The 19,877-nt window shown below is 43.8% G+C and overlaps 2 protein-coding genes across 17 annotated transcripts in view; one reads left to right on the top strand and one right to left on the bottom strand.

Moving 5' to 3' along the window:
* CAMSAP1 (calmodulin regulated spectrin associated protein 1) overlaps window positions 1-12,097 on the top strand; it is a 33,044-nt gene extending 20,947 nt beyond the window's left edge. For all 4 annotated transcript variants that reach the window (XM_068211018.1, XM_068211021.1, XM_068211022.1 and 1 more), the window contains 13 exons: window positions 2,167-2,308; window positions 3,277-3,416; window positions 3,516-3,612; window positions 4,038-4,215; window positions 4,819-4,913; window positions 5,258-5,342; window positions 5,704-8,140; window positions 8,828-8,964; window positions 9,053-9,261; window positions 9,347-9,449; window positions 9,797-9,912; window positions 10,172-10,290; window positions 10,567-12,097. In XM_068211018.1, the coding sequence (XP_068067119.1) occupies window positions 2,167-2,308; window positions 3,277-3,416; window positions 3,516-3,612; window positions 4,038-4,215; window positions 4,819-4,913; window positions 5,258-5,342; window positions 5,704-8,140; window positions 8,828-8,964; window positions 9,053-9,261; window positions 9,347-9,449; window positions 9,797-9,912; window positions 10,172-10,290; window positions 10,567-10,869 (4,161 nt within the window). In that variant the 3' untranslated portion in view covers window positions 10,870-12,097. The remainder of the gene's footprint in view (window positions 1-2,166; window positions 2,309-3,276; window positions 3,417-3,515; window positions 3,613-4,037; window positions 4,216-4,818; window positions 4,914-5,257; window positions 5,343-5,703; window positions 8,141-8,827; window positions 8,965-9,052; window positions 9,262-9,346; window positions 9,450-9,796; window positions 9,913-10,171; window positions 10,291-10,566) is intronic.
* Window positions 1-19,877, bottom strand: part of KCNT1 (potassium sodium-activated channel subfamily T member 1) — a 212,913-nt gene that overhangs the window by 117,707 nt on the left and 75,329 nt on the right. For 12 of the 13 annotated variants that reach the window (XM_068211030.1, XM_068211028.1, XM_068211026.1 and 9 more), the window contains 2 exons: window positions 19,549-19,686; window positions 16,292-19,510 (listed from right to left, as the gene is read on the bottom strand). In XM_068211030.1, the coding sequence (XP_068067131.1) occupies window positions 19,566-19,686 (121 nt within the window). In that variant the 3' untranslated portion in view covers window positions 16,292-19,510; window positions 19,549-19,565. Of the gene's footprint in view, window positions 1-16,291; window positions 19,511-19,548; window positions 19,687-19,877 lie in introns of those variants that run through there. The other variant, XM_068211027.1, reaches the window with a different exon arrangement.

Raw genomic sequence — 19,877 nt, 5'->3', positions numbered from 1 at the left:
TGAAATTAAAGGAAGGAGTAAACAAAGGTTGTCTCACTTCTGGTCCACTTAGATTTTAATGGTTTACTGGCAGGTTTTGCAGTCTCTCAAAGTTGTTGTCAGGTTCTGTCAGTTCTGTGCCTTTTTATTGTGATTTTTGTTTGGTTGGGGTATTTTTAATACAGAATTATCTCTATTTCAGTAGTACTGTTTCTGCAATTACTGCATACAAATGTCATTCATTGTATGCATGGGCAGGAGGGTTACAAACCACAGCATTCAGCTTAGAAAATAAGGAAGAATTCAGAATTTTCAGTATAAAAGACTGAAGGGTTAAGAGACTAACAACTGAGCAAAAAATAAGGAATTAAATTAAGTCCATAAAAACCCTCTTTGATAAATTTGTGGGGTTTTTCACCAAAGCCAAAAGAAACAAGGAATCTTTACAGATTTTAGTTCTTGGTATTGACTGTCGTTGATTTAAATTCCATTTAAGCCTATTGGAAAAGAAATATTTTTATCTACTTTAACTACAGGAGGAATTAAAGTTGAAAAAGAATTTCTGAAGGTTTCTTTTTTTAATGTGCTTACTTTAAGTGGATAAATGCTGACCCTTTCAAGCTAACCAGTTTACCTTGGTGTGCACACTTATTCTACCAGACTTAACAATCACATTTCTAGTGCATAATGGATGTTGCTGATGCCTTTGATTTGTTTCTTGTTTGAATAATCACCATCCTATATCTCACTGTTTCTCTCTGTGTAAGCCTGATCTGATGCATGCCCTATCGCACTGCATGCTGGAACCAGTGGAATATGCTCGTGTGGTACAGTATGATTCCCATTCCATTACATCTTCGTGGAGTGCTCCAGGCTGGGGAAAAACCCAATTTGCACCTGGGAAAAGGACAGGAAAAATAGCATTAGCATGCAGAGATAGCTTTGAGTTCCTTGGGAAACTTGGCGTAGCATATGCAAAATAAAGAAACTGGTTTTCATTGCTCCAAGTGATCTTCATTGCTCTGAACAGATTTTTTCACAGCCTGTGCCATCCTAAACTGACACCTAGGAGTGTGTGTGTGTCTAGAGCTTTCCCAGGCTGGCTTGGGAAGTGTAGGATGTTGGTAAAACCCACTTTCCTCTGATGATTCAATATGTGATTGGTGTGTCTGCACAGAGAAGAGATTCTGTTCAATCCCAGTGCTGTCAATGCCCTGAAGTGTCCAAGGGATGATTTCCCAGCACTGCCAGGTGTTTCTGCCAGGCCCTGCAGTGTATTCTGCTTTTGCTTTCCCACCTGCTTTGCTGCTCAGTTTAGACACAGCCTCCCATAGAGTGTGGATGCTCAGGAAACAGCAACCCTGGAACTTGCAAAACTTGCAAGAAGCAATGCCAAGATTTGTTCTTCAGCTGACTGGCTTTGGCAGCTCCAAATTCCCTGAGGGCTGCAGGGTGGTTTGCACCAGAGCTTGATTTTGATCTGTAGTAAATCAAGGGGAGTTTTGCTGGGGATGTCAAGGCCTCCTCCTCTCTGACTATTTTGGAAAAGGCCATGGTTTTTATTTTTGCACAACACCTGTGTTGCACACAGATGTGCCATGTTCTGGTTCTCTCTGAGAGAACTTTGCTGTCTGTGGATGCAACAGCAAATCCGTGGATTTGGGTAAGGTACGAGAGATCACCAGCCCATCAGAATGATTTTTGCTGTGTTTTGTTTTTTCCAAGCTATAAGTGTTCTCATGTAGTTCCCCATGTCTCTTTCTTTGGATCTGCTGCATTCATGAATCTGTGTGGAAGGGTTTTGAATTAAATTGATTATAAGAAGTTAAAATGTGTGAATGAAGTGAGGAATCCAGCAGCACAGATTGCTCCCGGGCATGAGGAGACTGAATAGCAGATGAGCAGCCTGCTCTAGTGCAAGGAAGTTGGGTGAGATGATCTTTAAGGTCCCTTCCAACCCAAACCATTTTAGGATTAAAAGGGAAACACCATTTCCTTCAGAATTGGCTTCCACAGGGAGAAAAGCACAACTTTGTCAGCTGGGCTTGACTTGGGGCAGAATGGCAGAAAGGATCCAGCGAAAAGAGTTTTCAATGCTTAACACAGATTCCTTTTTCTTTGCTTTTTTTGGTTCTCTTTGTCTTTTAGCCTCTTCAGCATGATGTGAACCCTTGTTTCTCTCTGTAGGTGCGTTACAGAAGGGACCACCTCTCCAGCAGGCAGTTACCCTATTTCCCTGTGCTGGAAGATCTGATGAAGGATGGTAGCGATGGTGCTGCTCTTCTAGCTGTGATTCACTATTACTGTCCAGAGCAAATGAAACTGGATGGTATGTAATAAAGGTTTTGAGGGAATAAAAGGAATAAAAGGCTTTCAGGCTTTGAAAGCTGAACTAGAAATACATGAAAAATTAAAAATGCAGCACATTTAATAGGTAGCGGACTATGGCAGGTTGGAGACAGGTCACATATGGAATCTGCATTTTAAAAATAATCTCTCTTGGATCTTGTTTTTTTTTACTTGCTGTATTTAGAACACTTACTGTGTTCTGTATATTATGAGCCACAAAAGAATCCTTTCTTTTCCAGTTTTAGATGATATGGCTTTCTTTGCTCAAATAACTGAGCTTGGTTTCAATGCCATAAAAATGGAGTACATGTCCACCAGTGTTAGCTGATAATTCTCATGTTTTTCTTGGCATAACTTGGCATTTTAAAATCTAGATTTTGAAATAGTTTATCTCAATCTGCAGAAATTGTCACTCTTGAGTATTGCAAAACTTGAGTTCTCTTCCCCAGAAAATGTTTTTCTTAATAAATCAATGTCCTTGTTGCATTAACTTCTGCAAATCAACATTTTGTATTGATTTTAAAATTCTCAGATATGTTGTACCTTGCAGAGCTCCTGAGTGTTTTCAGAAGGAACCAGCACTGTGAATCCTAGGAGTAACCCTTTATTATATGCAAATCAAGATGTCTGGTTTTAATTGCTTTTGTATTTTGTCATTATGTGTGTTCTCTGTAGCCTGTTTACCTTTTCTGTGGCTGTGATAGACAGAATCCCCTGTGGATTCAACAATGAATGCAGAACTGATACTGTTCTCTGTGGTTTTCTTCCTCCTTTTCCTGTCCCTCTGGTACTGAGCAGGTAGAGAAATGTCGCTGGTAGCCAGTAAATATATCCAGTGCTGGTGTAGAGTCTGTGAAGTTCCTGTATTTGGTGTTTCTATGAGGTGGGGGTGGAAGGGTGATCCCTTGCGACAGTGCCAGAGCTTACTCAGCCCTCTCTCCTTCCCAGATATCTGTTTGAAGGAGGTGACATCAATTGCAGACAGCCTCTATAACATTCAGCTCTTGAGAGAATTCTCAAATGAGTACCTAAACAAATGCTTTTACCTCACCTTGGAGGACATGTTGTATGCTCCTTTGGTTTTAAAGGTAAGAAACATAACAAAAGATGTATTTTTCAATAAGATGTGGGTAAATAAGGAATATTTTGTTAATGTGAGGTATAATTTTCCTTTTTTTCTGTTTCAGCCTAATGTCATGGTGTTCATTGCAGAACTCTTCTGGTGGTTTGAGAATGTCAAACCAGACTTTGTACAGCCAAGAGATATCCAGGAAATAAAAGATGGTAAGTTTACAACCACAGATAACTGATAGCATGTTATTTAGAAATTACTTACATTGCAGTGAAACTGTTGCCTAGTGGTGTTTCCTTGGAAGGTTTATTTCTACCCAAGGTTTATTTGTGCTGAGGATCTTTTAAAAACATTAAAGCAGAAGGAAAATTAGTCCTGGATCCTCTTGAGTTCTGATATTTTGGATGGATAATTTTTGAACAGGTAATTACCCCCCCCTAAACCCACTAATTTATTATTAACTTGTAACTTTCATTGAGCTCACCAGAAGACAGATATTTTAAATAAAGACCAGTACTTCAGTTTACACTGTAGACAAAGTTTCCATTCTACCTTCTGCAATCTGAGAGCTTCCTGTCCTGTTCTGCTCCTCCCCTGGCCACGGTGAGTGGTGCTGATGCTGTCCCTTTGTGCCCAGTCAAGGCAGTGATGCAGCAGAAGAGCAGCCGGCCCCCTGTCCCCATTTCCAACGCCACCAAGCGCAGTTTCCTGGCCGCTCCTGCCAGCCCAAGCCCAGCAGAGCTGCAGCCCCCAGCCCAGGCAGCCCCTGAAGCCTGCAGCAGGTACTACCTGCACCCCGAGGAGCCTGACTACCTGTGAGTCTGTCTTCATCTTGTTCCACCTTCTGTTTGTGCCTCTGTTTGGATAACCTGGGGATTTGTGCTGCTGAATGTTGTCATTTTGCACAAACTGAGTGACCTTAGAGTACGCAAAGGGGCTCCAGAAGAGCTGGCCAGGTGCTCGGAGCAAGCTGCTGTGGTGGAAGGTGTCCATGTCATGGCAGGGCCTGGAACTGAGTGGTCTTTAAGATCCCTTCCAACCCAAACCATTCTGGAGATCTGTGCAAACAAACTTCAGCATGATCTGATGTGGTTAATGAAAAGGGCTTCCAGCTGACATAAATTTCATGGTGACCTCTACATTATTTCAGCTGTTCCTTTGTCTTGAATTTACTATTTACATTAGCATAGTCTTAAATCTACTGCATTTAGAAACTTTGTTTGATTTCAGGTAATAGATTTACTTTTGTGTTGTTACATGTGAAAAACTTCTTGTTAAGGAAATTCTTAAAAATTAAGGATATTATGTTTTAAAGAGGATGAGAATAACTTACCAGTGTGACTTTGCAATTTGATTTTTTTTCTGATTATAGAAAAAAACATTCTTTGTAGTAATGAATTTTTACCTTTCTGAATTAGTGGCAAAGGAGGAAGCCCTGCCTTCAGCCCTTCCCACCCACTGCTCCCTTTGAGGCAAAAGCAACAAAAATCTTTACAGGGAGAAGACAGCCCTGGTAAGTCTGCCTTGAATTCACCTTTCAACAGACAGGGACTGTCAATAAAATCATTAAAATATAGGTTAATTTCTATAAGTTATTTAGAATTTAATTAATCTGCAGTAACACAAGTGGGTGAGCATGTTGAGTTTCAGTAAATCATAAAGATATTTTAAGAAATGTGATGGATTTTAATTTTTTTCAAGCTTTGACTGTGTCTGGTGGCAGCTGCAGCAAATCTGTTTTCTGCTGCCATCTGTTGGGGAAGGAGTTGATTCTGTTTCTGTGTTTGCTATGAAATGAGGCAAAAGTGCTGCTTTAAAGACCATTTCTGAACTATTGTCAATTAAAAACCATTTCAGGCCATCGGCACCGTTCGAATTCTCTGACCCGTGTTGATGGGCAGCCACGAGGGGCAGTTCTGGCATGGCCAGAGAAGAAACCCAGGTAATTATTTATTACAGCATTGCTTGAGGAAGTGATACTGCGACAACTTGATTGTGGTAGTGTGGTATCACTGCCCTGGAACTGCACTGACAGTCACTTAACTTTGTTTTCTCCTTATGTGCACTTTCAGAGCTGACTGATTTTAGATTTGCAGTTGAAAATACGTTAACCGTGATTTTCAGGAATTGCTGTTGAAAGTGGAAGTTTCTGAAGTTGCTGCTTGGTACTGCTGGTCACTTGTGGTACAGGATGCATTTTTAAAATAAAACAACAATTTTAGCTGTCTGTATCATGGTCTTTATTTCAACGAATTGTACCTTGTAGTGCTTGAGTGTCAGTAGATTCTTCTTATGTTTTCTAGGCCTCTGTCTCAGCCAACACCATTTGCCCTTCATCATTCTGCCAGTACTGATGTGGACCCTGGCTCTGGGGACAGCATTAGCCTGGCCAGGTCCATCAGCAAGGACAGTCTTGCTTCCAACATTGTCAATGTGACCCCCAAAAATCAGCCCCACCCTCCATCGGTGAAAGCTAACGGGAAGAGCTTGCTGAACAACGTAGAAATGGAGGATGAAGATGAAGAGCTCATTGCAATCATCAGATCTGAAGAAAGGCCAAACCGTGGTGACCCTGAGGTGCAGAATGCAGCAGTCAGGGTGCCCAGCATAGCGGCCACAGCGTGGTCTCCAAAAACAAACAGCGACCCTTCAGACAGCAAGCCTGACAGTTTTTACCTGGAGCCTTTAATGCCTGCAGTCCTGAAACCAGCCAAGGAAAAACAGGTCATCAATAAAGAGGATGAGTGTGGGGAGGGAAAACAGAGGAGTTTTGTAACAAAGAGGTTAAATGAAGGACACTTGTCTTTGATCCGCAAGAAAGCGACGAGCAGTCATGGTGAGCATGACCTCAATAGGACTTTTACTCCAATTTCTAGCTCTGATTTCACTCCAGTTGCAGATCCCAGTTCTGCGGATGCAATGGCCCTGGGGGAAGCAGGTGTAGAAGCTTCCAGACCTTTGGCTAGTAGCAGTTTAGATCCTTCCTCTCAGGAGCTATCCACTGGAGGATTCTTTCTTCACGCTGCTAAACCTGATGATGAGGTAACAAGTAAAGTCAATGTGAGTTACGGGAAAGGTCTCAGCTTGCACGTTCAGGATACCACCTGGACCATGGTGAGGCAGGACTCGGAGCCGGATCTCTTGGACATGGAAGATGCTGACCAGGATTTGGTGGCCATAGACAACCATCCTCTAGTCACTAAGTACATTGGTGAGGAGGAATCTGCCAAGCTGCAGGAGGACATGAAGGTGAAGGAACACGAGGACAAGGACGACGCCAGCGGCCGCTCCAGCCCCTGCCTGAGCACCATTTCCCAGGTGAGCAGCGTGTCCATGGCCAGCGGCAGTGTCCGCATGACCAGCTTTGCAGAAAGGAAGCTGCAGAGGCTCAACAGCTACGAGACCAAGTCCAGCACGAGTAGTTCCCAAAAAACCACCCCAGATGGGTCAGAAAGCTGCCCAGCACCGCTGACCACGTGGAAACAAAAGCGAGAACAGAGCCCCAACAGACAGAACAAAGACAATGTTAATCTTTTAGCTTCGGAGCTGGTGCAGCTCCACATGCAGCTGGAAGAGAAACGCAGGGCCATAGAGGCTCAGAAGAAGAAGATGGAAGCCTTATCAGCAAGGCAGAGACTAAAATTGGGCAAGGCAGCTTTCCTGCATGTTGTTAAAAAAGGGAAGTCTCCCGATGGTCCACAACCTCTTAAACCAGAACACTTTGCAAAAGAATATTCCCGGCACAATGGGGAAGATTTAGATGAAGTTTCTTTGGGTTCCAAATCTGAGGAGTTTCTTGTGAAAGAGGAGGAGAGAGAAGAAATGCTCAACGATTCTCAAGAAGTAGCAAAAGTAAAAATGCAGGAAAGCTTGGCTTTTGCCGAGCAACACAAACCAAAAGACCCTGCTGCTATACACGATTTGGAAAAAAGTAAAATTATTTCTGTTGCCCTCCTAGAAGACAACGTGACTGAAGCAGATATAAATGAATGTGATCTTTCAATCGAGAAGCTGAATGAAACAATCAGCACCCTGCAGCAGGCCATCTTAAAGATATCCCAGCAGCAGGAGCTGCTCATGAAATCTCCAACAGTGCCATCCCCAGGAACCAGAAGTAACTCTCAGGACCAAAAGGTGAAACCTTCGATTCATTTTGTTGAGCCCCTGTCTCCAACTGGAATGAACAGCCTGCGGAAACCGCCGCGGCTTGGCCAAGGAAGGACTCCCCGGCCAGGAAGGCCTTCAGAGCTGAAAGTCCCAAAGGACAGGCAGCAGAATTCAGCACGTGTTAAAACCCCAACGCCCAGCCTAGAAAACCTTCCACATTTGAGACCTTTCCCACCCAATAGCTTGGCAAAGACACCCACGGAAGTGGGACTGGAAAGCAGCCCTGATCATGGAAGTGGTTCCCAAGAGAAGTGTTTCTTTGATACCTATAGACTTCATGATGAGAGCAATCAAAGGGCACTTGTTCTCTCCACCTCCAAAGATGCAAATATTCTGTCTGAAATGAGCAAAGAGGTGAATAACAGCTTCAAGGAAACAGGGTTGAATTCTTCTGATGGCTCAGGAAAAGAAAATGTCCCAGTGGATGAGCCCCTGAGAAGCAAGGCTAATCTCATTGAAGTAGATTTGTCTGACTTAAAAGCTCCAGATGAAGGAGAACTTGAAAACCAGGATAGCTCCACGGATATGATTAGTGAAGGTGATCAGAAGTCTGGTGTGGGTTTTTTCTTCAAGGTAAACGTGTTACCTTTCTCTCTCTCGTTCCTGTTACACACTCACCCAGCATTAGAGCTGGTGTTTCCCAGTCTCCTGATGGAGCACAGCCCTCATTAGTTGCAGTATTGGGATATAAAAAAGCTGTCCTGGAAAGCAATTACTTTTAGAAAAAAGAGAGAGGTCTGCTCTCAAAACATTTAGTGTCTTAATTTGTGTTTAGCAATGACTGTTGTCAATACCACAAGTGTGCTGACATGATACTTTCTCTTAATTTCTCTTTCAAGAAAGTCTAACTAGTCTCAATCTCAGGGAATTTAACTTTTGGGGTCTTTGTAGTGTGATTAATTTGGACTGATTGCCATTCACTGGGATTATTTGTGGTGTCCATCCTGGCCCACATCATAGTTACATTGTACTTTGCAGGTCTAGAAGGTTTTGTGCTGATTAAAGATATTTAAAACAAGTCAGAGTAAGATGAGCCCCTTTTTTTTCCTCACAGACTTAAGGGAGCACTAAAACTGTCTCTTAATATTTTCTTGAGCAATAAGAGGTTTTGATTTATGCTCATCAATTCTAAAAACGTAAAGATTTCCAAAAGTAATAGCTTTTCTTCAAATTTTCCTGGAATCATCAGCAATCTTGTGATGCCCAGCTTAATATATTGTCCACTATTCCTTAAAACTTCCATCCCTCTGGGTTTTTCAGGATGAACAGAAGGCAGAGGATGAGCTGGCCAAGAAGCGTGCGGCGTTCCTCCTGAAACAGCAGCGCAAGGCCGAGGAGGCTCGGCTGCGGAAGCAGCAGCTGGAGGCTGAGGTGGAACAAAAAAGGGATGAAGCTCGGTAATGATGCACAGAAAAGAATTTCTCTTTATTTTAACACGAGGAGGCTGTTCCATGCTGAGTGCTCTGTCCTTGTGCTCTGTGGCAGCCGCAAAGCCGAGGAGGACCGGATACGGAAAGAAGAGGAGAAGGCTCGGCGAGAACTCATCAAGCAGGAATATCTAAGGAAAAAACAGCAGCAGATTTTGGAGGAGCAAGGGCTTGGGAAGCCCAAATCCAAGCCCAAAAAACCCAGGCCAAAGTCGGTCCATCGTGAGGAATCTTACAGTGATTCAGGCACAAAGTGTTCTTCCACACGTAAGGATCTGGATTTGTTTGCTCTCCCTGAGCTTCAAATCTGCTGTAACCAAATGTGTTTGACATTGTCTCTCCTGTTTTGTAGCTGATAATTTGAGCAGTGCTCAGTCTGGTTCCAGTCTGTCTTTGGCCTCAGCAGCAACAACTGAGCCTGAAAGCGTTCACTCTGGTGGCACTCCCTCACAGAGGTACAGCCAGTTTCTCTTGGGTTTCTCTGGTCCTGGGGGATGAAACAGTTTTGGGCTTCAGTGCTGTTTGCTTCACCTCCCTGGCAGAGGAGCACAGTCAGCATTGCTGAATTCATCTGGTTTATGTGGCTGCCAACTGCAGTGTTCTGTACAAACTTGCAATTCTGTTTTATTTTCACCCAGAGGAGTCAGAGTTTTGCTTTGATTTCTAGCAAGGAGAATCTGACTGTTCTGGGGAGGATAAGGGAGAATATTCTGTTCCATTCAGGGACAGCAGCATTTATGTGAGATTACAGGGCCAAACCCCAAAATCTTGGCATATAATTTTTTATTTATTTCCCTCCCAGAGTTGAATCCATGGAGTCCTTGCCCATTCTGAGCAGAAATCCCAGCAGAAACACAGAGAGAGACTGGGAGAATGCTTCCACAGCATCTTCTATTGCTTCAGTGGCAGAATACACAGGTGCCTGCTTTGTTTTAGTTTCATTTTGTTTCATTTGTTTTATTCATTTATTATGAATACCAGGTCAGGAAGAATTGTGATGTGTTTCATGTTATTTTTGAGACGTTGTCAGGTATATTTTCTTCTGCTTAATATCTCTAAAATTAAGTCATTCTAGAAAAATAATGAGGTGGGTTTTTTTTGTTTTTTTCGCTTTGAATGAAAATCTTAGTGTTCATAAGTGTAAGGCAGATAATTTTGATTTATTTGTCTTCCTTAGGTCCAAAATTATTTAAGGAACCCAGCAGCAAATCCAACAAACCTATTATTCACAATGCTATATCTCACTGCTGTCTTGCTGGAAAAGTGAATGAACCACATAAGAACTCAATATTAGAGGTAAACATTGAAGTTATTAATGCACTCTCAATCACATGGGTCTGTGATGCTGATTTCATAATCCCACTGCTGTGCAGTGTGAATTCCATTCCCTATCGTGTAGCTGTGTAGAGCATTTTTGCTTTCCATGCGGAAAACACAATCCTGTATTTAGAGTTCTGCTTTTAAGTTTATAAAGGGACTAGAAAATTATGCTAAGAGGAACAACTATTCAGCTTAAAGCTCAGCATGGTTCTCCCCGTGACCAGCCCCTGAACCTGGTTGTTTTTGCTGCAGGAGCTGGAGAAATGTGATGCCAACCACTACATCATCTTGTTCCGCGACGCCGGCTGCCAGTTCCGAGCACTTTACTGCTACTACCCCGACACGGAGGAGATCTACAAGCTCACTGGGACAGGGCCAAAGAGCATCACCAAGAAAATGATTGATAAACTCTATAAGTACAGCTCGGACAGAAAACAGTTTAACGTGATCCCAGCCAAAACCATGTCTGTGAGCGTGGATGCTCTCACCATCCACAACCACTTGTGGCAGGCCAAGCGACCCGCGGTGCCAAAGAAGAGCCAGACTCGGAAATGACACCCAGCTCCTGGGGAGAAGGTTGGCTCACTGGGATTGCATTGAGAGAAGACATGTTTACCATTTTCCTCCAGTTTGGTATGAAATGTGCAGAACCATAGACATTTTTTAAGAAGCTTCGGGACAGAGAACCGTGGATGCAAGTTCTTGAGGATGAAGGAACGTTGCCAGTGTTTTTTATGAATGATGAATCTGCTGTTACACCCAATGCTAACTACTGTGGCTTTCAGCTGACGAGGGACTATGCATGTAGCAAGATCTTGAACAAGTGGATTTCCTTTTACTTGAAGCTTTTCATCGGTACAAATTGGGAATAATTTGATTCTCTTTCCTCTCCACCTCATTCCCTCCTTTTTCCTGGCATTCTTAAAAGTTGGCAAGTTCTGAACTTGGGTAGAAGGATTGAACAGATCTTGGGTGAAGTGCTTTGGGTTTGGTTTGGTTTTTTTAAACAGTCTTTAGGGAAATCTTCCTTTCAGACCTTTTTGAGGAACTCTTGAATACATCCAGTTGTTGTACCGTACCTACTGCCAACGTAAGTCCAGCTCTCAGATTTCTGAAAAAAGCCCCAACTTGTGCTGCTCAGAGCAGAGTTTACTTGCAGGATCTGTGTAGGATAAGCATTGCAAGGATTGCAAAAGCCAGTCTTTTTCTAAAAAAAAAAAAGAAAAAAAATTGTTCACAAATGTAAAAGATCTCTGGAATACAATCATGAAGAGGCATAACAGGTGCTACTAGCTGGAATGTGCCTGACTGAAACTTAAGGCGAGCTGAATGGAGCCCAGTGATTACTGATTTCAGTTTCAGGCAGTGTCCTAAAGATTTGTTTGCTTTAATAAAGGTGGATGCTGGTAGGTATAGAACATTTCCACTCTGAGCACGCTACTCCTGTACGATGGTGCACTTAATGATCACAGATTTTAATGTTTTTATTACATCATGAAATGTAATTCTACTTTCTTTGTCCTGTCTTTATTCTGAATGAGCAGCATGCTCTACAATGAAGAGTGTGTTATGTTTTTTATTTTGGGTGATATATTAATATATATTGATTTGTTTTTCTCATTTGAAAGCAATTTTTAAACAGAGACATTTGCATTTGTTTCAAAAGCCCAAATAAGTCGAATGGCTTGGATTTCTTTTCATGTTGAAATATTAAATCTTGAGTTATGACCTTAAAAGTCTTCGTGTTTTGGCAGATTAAATTTTTGTCTGTGGTAACAGGGTACATTTGCAGTTCCTTTTCTTTTTTGGTTTTTTTGTTTTGTTTTTGTTTTTGTGGGTTTTTATTTTTAACCACTTCCATGTCTCATTCTTGGCCCCAGCTGGTTCCCAAGTAGGTTTCTGTAGCTATTCCCTAATTAATTTAATCTGCTAACGAGCTCCTGCTCCGTGGCTTTGACACTTACTACCTGCAGCTCCTGTAGGTTCTGACGTGGGTTTGCACATGTTTACTTTTCTTTGAAGTGTTACTTGAATTTGTGTCTCTCGAGTGCAGAAGGTCCTGCCTGTCGTCGAGAGGAACTGAGCTCTAAATCCAGTGTAATTACTGACCCTGGAGATGATGGAAGGTGCAGAGAGTTATTGTACATAGGGGGATTGGGGGATGGGATAAAGTGCTGGGTAGCTAGAGCAAAGTGAAGGTCTTCCAGTGCAGTCTCTCCGTGTTTTTTCCCCTTCCAGGACTCCCTGACTAGGCTGCTGCAACGTTGTAAATTATGTTAGATAGTTTGCTGCTTGTAAATAATTAAAGGCTTTATGGTTTCTAAAGTGCTGAGTATTAAACACCGTCATGAGTGTAACTTTTGTTACCATGCTTTTCATGCTTGTGCTTTATTTCTCACTGTTTGATATTATAAACCATATTTATTTTATGAAACACTGAAATTTAATAAAAATCATTAACTGATTTCCTTTTTATTTCATGTGTACTTTTGTTGGTGTGACACTCCATCCCCTCCAAGAACTAATACACTTTAAAGATGTGCTGTTCTGTTTGGTAAAGCTTCACCTGCAGGGAGCTGCAATAACTTTGTGACAAGAGTTTGCAGTGGGCAAGAATGGGACCAAAAAGCTCTCAGAAAATTGGGAAATAGTTTAAGGATTTATTTCATCAGACTTGAATCTGTCTGCTGGGGCTCCTTTGATCTGTGCAGTCAGTCAGTGGCAGAATTTTGGTAATTTTCTAGTCAGTGTTGAGGTTTGGGTTAAATTTATGGACTTTCTGACTGTGGTTTTAGTGACCTCATGTTTAACCCTTCCCTCCCAAGGACAGAAAATCCTGATGTCCTAATAAGGACATAATAAAATCCTAATAAGCTGATCTGGACCCTAATAACTTCTAAAAATCCCTGTTTAGAGACGGGTTTTTGTCCTTGCGGAGCACAGTGTGAATCCCTGAAATGAGGGAGATGTGTGGGAATCACCTGTTCCCTCAGCCCCGGGGGCTGTGATCCCTGCAGGTAAATGGAATTAATTTGGCAGCTTAAGCTGCTTGTTTGGGTTGGTTTTCCCCAGGATTAGCTGGAGCCAGGGTTGTTCCCTCTCAGCTCAGTCCAAACAAGCAGAACTGGATAAAAACTCTTCCAGCTGCTCCCAGAGGTTCTGGTTGTGCTTCCTGGGAAGGAGGAGGAGAAAGTGGGAGCTCTGCTGTGACCTCTCTCTGCCTCTGACTAACAAATCCAAGAATGTGCATCTTTAAAGTGCTTTCAAGTGCAATTTCTGCCTCTCTGTCCATCAGTCTGTGTGTGCCATGTGCTGTTTGCATTTGTGCTTGGTGTGGTTTTGTCCCGTTTTCATCCTGCTCTCAGGTGGGAGAAGAGTTCAAGCCAAAATAGTCTGAATTTGGAAAACACTAACTTATTTTGGAAGCCTTCACCTACACTGGGAGGGCTGAGGGTGCCAAGAAAATAAAGCTGATTTTTGTCCCCACTGCACTGGGGAGTTGAGTGTAGAAATCTCTGGAGTTTCTCCTCCTACACCCAGGGGTTTGGGGCTGTAGTTTGAGGTAAGAATGACAGGAATGAGTTCTCAGCACTTGAATTTTCCATTCCTTTTGCTTTTCCCCCCACAAATCCCCAGAACTGATGACTAGAGCCATGTCAGACCACCCCAAACCCCCTCACTTTCTATTTTATTTGATTTATTGTTTCAATATAGCAACGAATGAGGTGTCTCCTGTTCCTTCTGAGCTGACTGCCCTGGGAATTTGGTCCTGGTCCCACCCCTTGTGGATGTGGACTAAGCTGCTATCCATGCTGTGCTTATCCAATTAAGTGGCTTGCAGTTAATTAGGGGGTTAAATGTAATTAATTTTCAGCAGTTGAGGGAGAGGCAGGTGGCTGAGGGGGCTGGGTTTGGGGGTCAGGACATGCCAAGCATTCTTGGGATGAGGCTGTGCTGGGATTCTCCAAGGACATCACTCCAAAAAGAAGATTTTGGAGAAATTTGGTACCATTTTACTGCTATTTGTCTGCAGAAGTGAAGAAATCTGGGGAGGATTTTGGGGTTGTATGCTTCAGATAAGGGAAATTTTACTAAATAAAGTTCTTCAGGCCAGGTCAAAATTGGAATATTCATATGGTCCACTATAATTAAGTGTATTTTCCACAATGCATTGAAAATTTTACAATTAATTCCAGGTTACCACTCAGACACTGGACTTCTTTTACCGTGTAGTAAGTAAAAAAATAATTATAGGTTTTAAAATTTTGATATTCTAAAAAGAAAATATTTCCCTGAGTTTTCTGTTGCAGGTTTAAGGCTTGGTTTGGTTTTAGAGGGTTTGAAGATTTCATGCTTCCCGTGGGTCTATGAAAAGGTGCAGTTTTTACTCTTCTGCTGCAAGTGGTAAGTTCAGCTCTTCTTTGTAGAAAATTAACCCAAATTTTTAAGGAAAATGCCAGTCCAGAACTGGAATTTTATGTCCCTTCCTTCTCCAGCCTGTGCTGAGCACAGGTACCTTCCTGTTGTAGCAATTACAGGGTGGATTTAATTTGCTTGCCTCTGCTAAATATAAATTCACTTTTATCTTGCTGCTGAAATCCTGTCATAGTTTTCTGATCCGTCCCTCTGAATTTGGCAGGAAATAACACATTTATTGTAGTGGGGGAAAAAAAACAAACCTCTGGGGAAGTGTGTGCAGCAGGGGTCATGAAATATTCAATCTCCAGCATTTGTTAAAATTCAAATGAAGCACTTGGAAGAATGGTTTGAAGCCCATAAACCTTCCCAAATTATTGTGGTCTTACCTGGAAATCTTAGCAAAGGAAAACCTTTTTTTTTTTTTTTACTCTGTTTCCCAAGGAATAACCATAAAAACTGAATTTGGAGCAAAAATTAAAAATCCTTCCTGGGTTTGGTTTCCTTTTTGTTTCCCAGCCACACCAACCTCATTCTTTTTAATGCATATTTTAGTGCTCTAGTTTTTTGGGGTTTTTTTTGTTTTTTTTTTTTTTCTCTGCTATAAGGAATTTAGTGTTAGAAGTTGGTTTTCCTCAACTGGGGCAAATATTTGAATGAATTTTGGTTCATTTTGCAGAGTTTTTCCCTCTTCTTTTCAGTGTCTGCTGCTGTGGAAGGTGGAACAAGAGGAAAAAATGAAGAATCCACTGTTGGGAAGTGCTGAAATCCCTTTGTGCAGAGCATTAAATCCTGTTCTGCAGCCTTGGATGGGTTTTTATCCAGTGAGAGCTGCTCTTGGTGGTGTTGAAATCACCTTATTTTGGGTGTAATCATTGCAATTTGGATGTCCTGGAAAATCAAGAGGATTTTGTTCTCCATGTAGAGCTTTGTCCGGATTAAAGCAAATAATTAAAAAGTAATTTAGCAGGGCCTTGGCTTCCTGCTGTCCTTTTACTTCCAGCTTCCTCACGTGTATGTTCAGCCCAGAATTATCTTCCCTATTTAAGGGATATTGTTTGTGTCCTTCTGTGTGATTTTAAATAAATAGATTTTTACAGTATTTGCCTAAAATGCTGAATTAAAACTATCTCTGCTTACCTGCATTTGATGTCCAAGCTAAAATCTTTGTGTATGAGTGTAGCACACTCTAGAAATGTTGGGATCTTCCCTGAAAATCTTGGAAACTTTGGAGGAGCCAGTGACAAAATTTGAAGTGTTGGGAGAAGAACATGTACTGAATCTTGGCTAAACATTAGTTAAAAAAAAAAAAAACAACCTTAAATACCTACAAATTTTAATGCATTTATTAAATGATAGAAATTAGGATTAAATACATTACTTTAATAATCTTTGAAAGCTTCTCTACTGCACCAGGCCCTTTGTGCCTGAAGGCACAAAGAGTTTGAAAATGAAGTTAAAAAATAAAGTTGGGAAGAGCTGCCTTGAGCCTCAGCTTAAACCACATCTTCCCACAAATTTTAAACCAGACTCCCTGAAAAACAGAAAAATCAGACAGCAGTGTCTCCTGTTGCTGCATGCAGCTCTTTTATTTTCATTTATCTTTACAGAAATGTGAAGCATCTTCACAAGAATTGTACAAAACCCTCTCCCCTTGGCTGGCTGCATCCCAGCAGAGCAGCTCCCGGAATCCGGTCTCCGAGAGGAAAGACGGGAGTTGCTGTTGCTGATAAAAATCCATGCAGGAGCTGAGCTTGGAATAAAACTGTCCTGTTCTATAGAGGTTAAATAAAAAGGGGGATAACAGGAAATAAATATACTCATAACATTGGTTGGAGTAGTTGAGTTTAATGCAGGATATGTGGGTTTAGTCCATACTGAGCGTATCAAACCGTTAGTGGACACGGAACATGCGCCGGAGCCGCTGCTGGAAAAGCCCAAAACATCCCAGCTGTCCTCGTTTCTGCATCCCCCAGATGCACTGGAACACAACTATTTCCTCCAGAAAATGGGATTTTTCCATGGCTGGAAGCAATAGCCATTCTCCTGTTCCCATGGAAGCTCCTTGTGGGCCCTTTCAGCGGCAGGAGCGACTCTTTGTCGCTGCATCAACGTTCCCAGGACCATTAGAAAAATAAACTGCTTTTGTTTTTACATTAGTATCGTAACTGAGGCTAAGGAATTAGAAAAGTGAACCCTTGGTTCTCAGACTTGCATTGCCCACGGGTGAGTATTTACAGGGCTTTCCCCATCCCATGGGAAGGTTGGATGGAAATTTACACCAGAGAAGGAACCCGAGGGTTTGTACACGGAGCTTCCGTTTCAAATACAGGGATTTTGTACACTGAACGAACAGAAGCGTGGTCAAAACACAGGAATATCGGGGACATTTTGATAATATCCCAAACCACACAGGGGCTTCAGTCCTTGTGGCGTGTGGTTTCCTCTTGGGATCATTTTCTCCTCGGATTAAGGGCAGGAAGGAGCTGTGTGTGCCCGCTGAGGAAGGAGGGACCCAACACCACGGCCAGTGCAGCCTCTGGAACACAGACCCTGCATTTGGCCACGTGGCTGACCTGGCTGCTCAGGGCTGGGGGGTGAAAGTTTAAGTAAATTAAGGGTTTTTAAAAGAAATTTAATTTTCTTGCCAAGGGAGGGTTGAGCTGAGGAGGTGCGCTCGCTTCCCTGCGCTCTCACACACAGCTCACAGCCAAACAAACAAACAAAAACATAAACATTGTATGTTCTCAGTAAATATAGTCAAATAATCACACCTTTTGTTTTATTTGGGGTCTGGGCTGTTGGTTGTTTGCTGTTTTTTTTTTTTTTTTAACCTGTAATACTACTTTGTTCCACTCTCCCTTGAAAGCAAAGTGGGGTTTGGAAAATGATCCATATTAAATGCAGACACTTAAATACATCCACACTCCACGATCTGAGCATCCTGAGACTTCAACTTAGCACAGAGCCCATGTGTCCTTTTGTACTTCAACCACACCCACTTTTTAGCCTGTAATTTCTTTTTGCCATTTTTAAATGACAGATTTGGCATGTGAAGCTACAAACAGAAATAAATAAAACATTGTGCCTGTCTTAACCAAACAGATCCAAAACTAATCATTAAAAATCCATCAAAACAACCCAAAAAAATCTTTAAAGACAGTTTCTGTTCGTGCCCACAGCTCAGCAGGGGGGGAGGGGTGCACTCATTGCTTTTACCTGTGGTACCTCACTGAGCCTGGGATTGCCACCACTCAGGGGCTCCTGCCTGGCACTTCAGGAAAAAAACAACAATAAAAAAAATAAAAGCTGGACCCAAACCTTATCCAGGCACAGCAGGTCTCTGTCAACCTCCCCTCCAGGTGATACCAGCCTTGGCACTGCTCCTACCCTGGGCATCTCTGTTCTCCCTCAGGGCCACGGGCAGGATGGGCAGCACATCCCTATAGGCTGGGGCATCTCCCCAGCTGTTTAAAACTCATTTAAATCAGGTTTTGGCTTGTTTTCTATTTTGTTTTCTTTGTAAACATCGATTGGGGGTGCATTGGGGAGCAAACAGTGAATGGTAATGGCAATAAACCATTCAGCTGGCAGCGAGTGCAGGAAGCTGATGGGGTTTCATGGCCATGTTGTACTTTACAAGCTCCTTGCTAAAAAAAAAATAAATCCCATTAGAATTGTAAGATATGAACATAAAAGTATGGGAAGTTAACGACTCAGATTTTCACCTGGCAATCAAATCAACCCTTTCCACATCCATGTAGTAGAATGTGCAAAAGCAGACGGAAAACACATCTGGTGTTTGTGGTGGTGCCAGGTCCCTGCGGGTCGGGGGGGACGTTCATGCACCTCAGCTGCAGGGGAAGCTGGGGGCACAGGGGGTACAGAGTCGAGCAGGGGGGGCTGGAGCTGCCAGGGGGCCGTGGTGGCCAGGGGGGACAGGCAGAACCCGCTGCCTTGATAGCATCACCGAGCTGTGACCGCGGGGAGGGGAAGGACAGCGGGCCAAGGCCAGGACAGGGGGGTTGGACCCCAGAGTGCCCTGGCCGGAGGGGAAAGGGCGAGTGGAGCCACCAAACCACCACGTCCCTGGCCAGCCCAGCCCGTCCACCCCGGACAAGCATCCCCGAGCCCCCCAGGCAGCTCAGCTCCAGCAGCAGCACAGGGGGACACAAACCCGGGGCTCCGAGGCACCGCCACAGAGCTGGCCCGGCTTTCGGTCCCCTGGGCTTGGCGTGTTTTGGTTTGTGAGATGCTGGGGGCAGAGCAGCCCCTGCCGTGCCCGGTCCCCTCCATCCCGTCTGTCCCACGGCCACCAGAGTCCTTGCCCAGCACCCGGCGCGGCCACCCGGAACAGAAACCCAGCAGAGGATGAAGAACGGAGGTTGGGTGAAAGAGCAGAAGTTTGGGTACCTTGGGGAACACCTGGCGAAGGAGGAGGAGGAAGAGGAGCAGGGTTTCGGTGCGGTTTCAATCTCGTCCTTACCAACCTGCACCGTCCAGGCCGATACCAAGCACAGCCCTGCTCCCCCGGGGCCATCGGCGTCTGGGCTCAGCCACGTCCCACCAGCACCAGCGAAGACTTTCTCACTAGTTGCGGTATCGGTATAAAAAGTTAAAATCCCTGGGGCGCACGGCCACCGGCTGCGGGTGTGTCCGGCTGTGCCGCCCCTCGCGGGGCTCCGGGCATCCCTCCCGCGGCGCAGAGCCAGGTTGGGCATCGCCTTCTCCGGGGCACCGCGGGCAGCAGCCGCCTTCCCCGGGGCTGGGCCGTGCTCTCCTTCCCCGCCCGCCCCGGAGCCCTGGGCCCGCGGGGACCGGCGCTCGGGGGCCGCTCACAGCTGGGTCTCGTCGCGCGTTTCGGGGTTGCCGGAGCCCAGCTTGTTGCTGCAGCTGCTCTTGCGGCTGTGGCCGTCGTTGGCCACGTGGGCCAGCGGGTCGGAGCGGATCAGGTACCTGCGGGACACAGCCTGGTCACGCTGCTGGAACGTCCCCAGCTCCCCCTGGAATGGAGGCCAGGACACACAAGGGTGCCCCACGGAGCTGTGCCGCTTGCAGAGCACTAGTTGTTTGAATGAGGGGTGTTAAATAATAAGAGTTGTTCATGTAAATGCCATAAAATAATATAATAAATAATCAGGAGTCAT

The sequence above is a fragment of the Anomalospiza imberbis genome, chromosome 21, assembly GCF_031753505.1.
Source record: "Anomalospiza imberbis isolate Cuckoo-Finch-1a 21T00152 chromosome 21, ASM3175350v1, whole genome shotgun sequence".
NCBI lineage: Eukaryota > Metazoa > Chordata > Aves > Passeriformes > Viduidae > Anomalospiza > Anomalospiza imberbis.
Note: the sequence above shows the minus strand (reverse complement) of the source record. Positions and strands in the feature narration are given on the sequence as shown.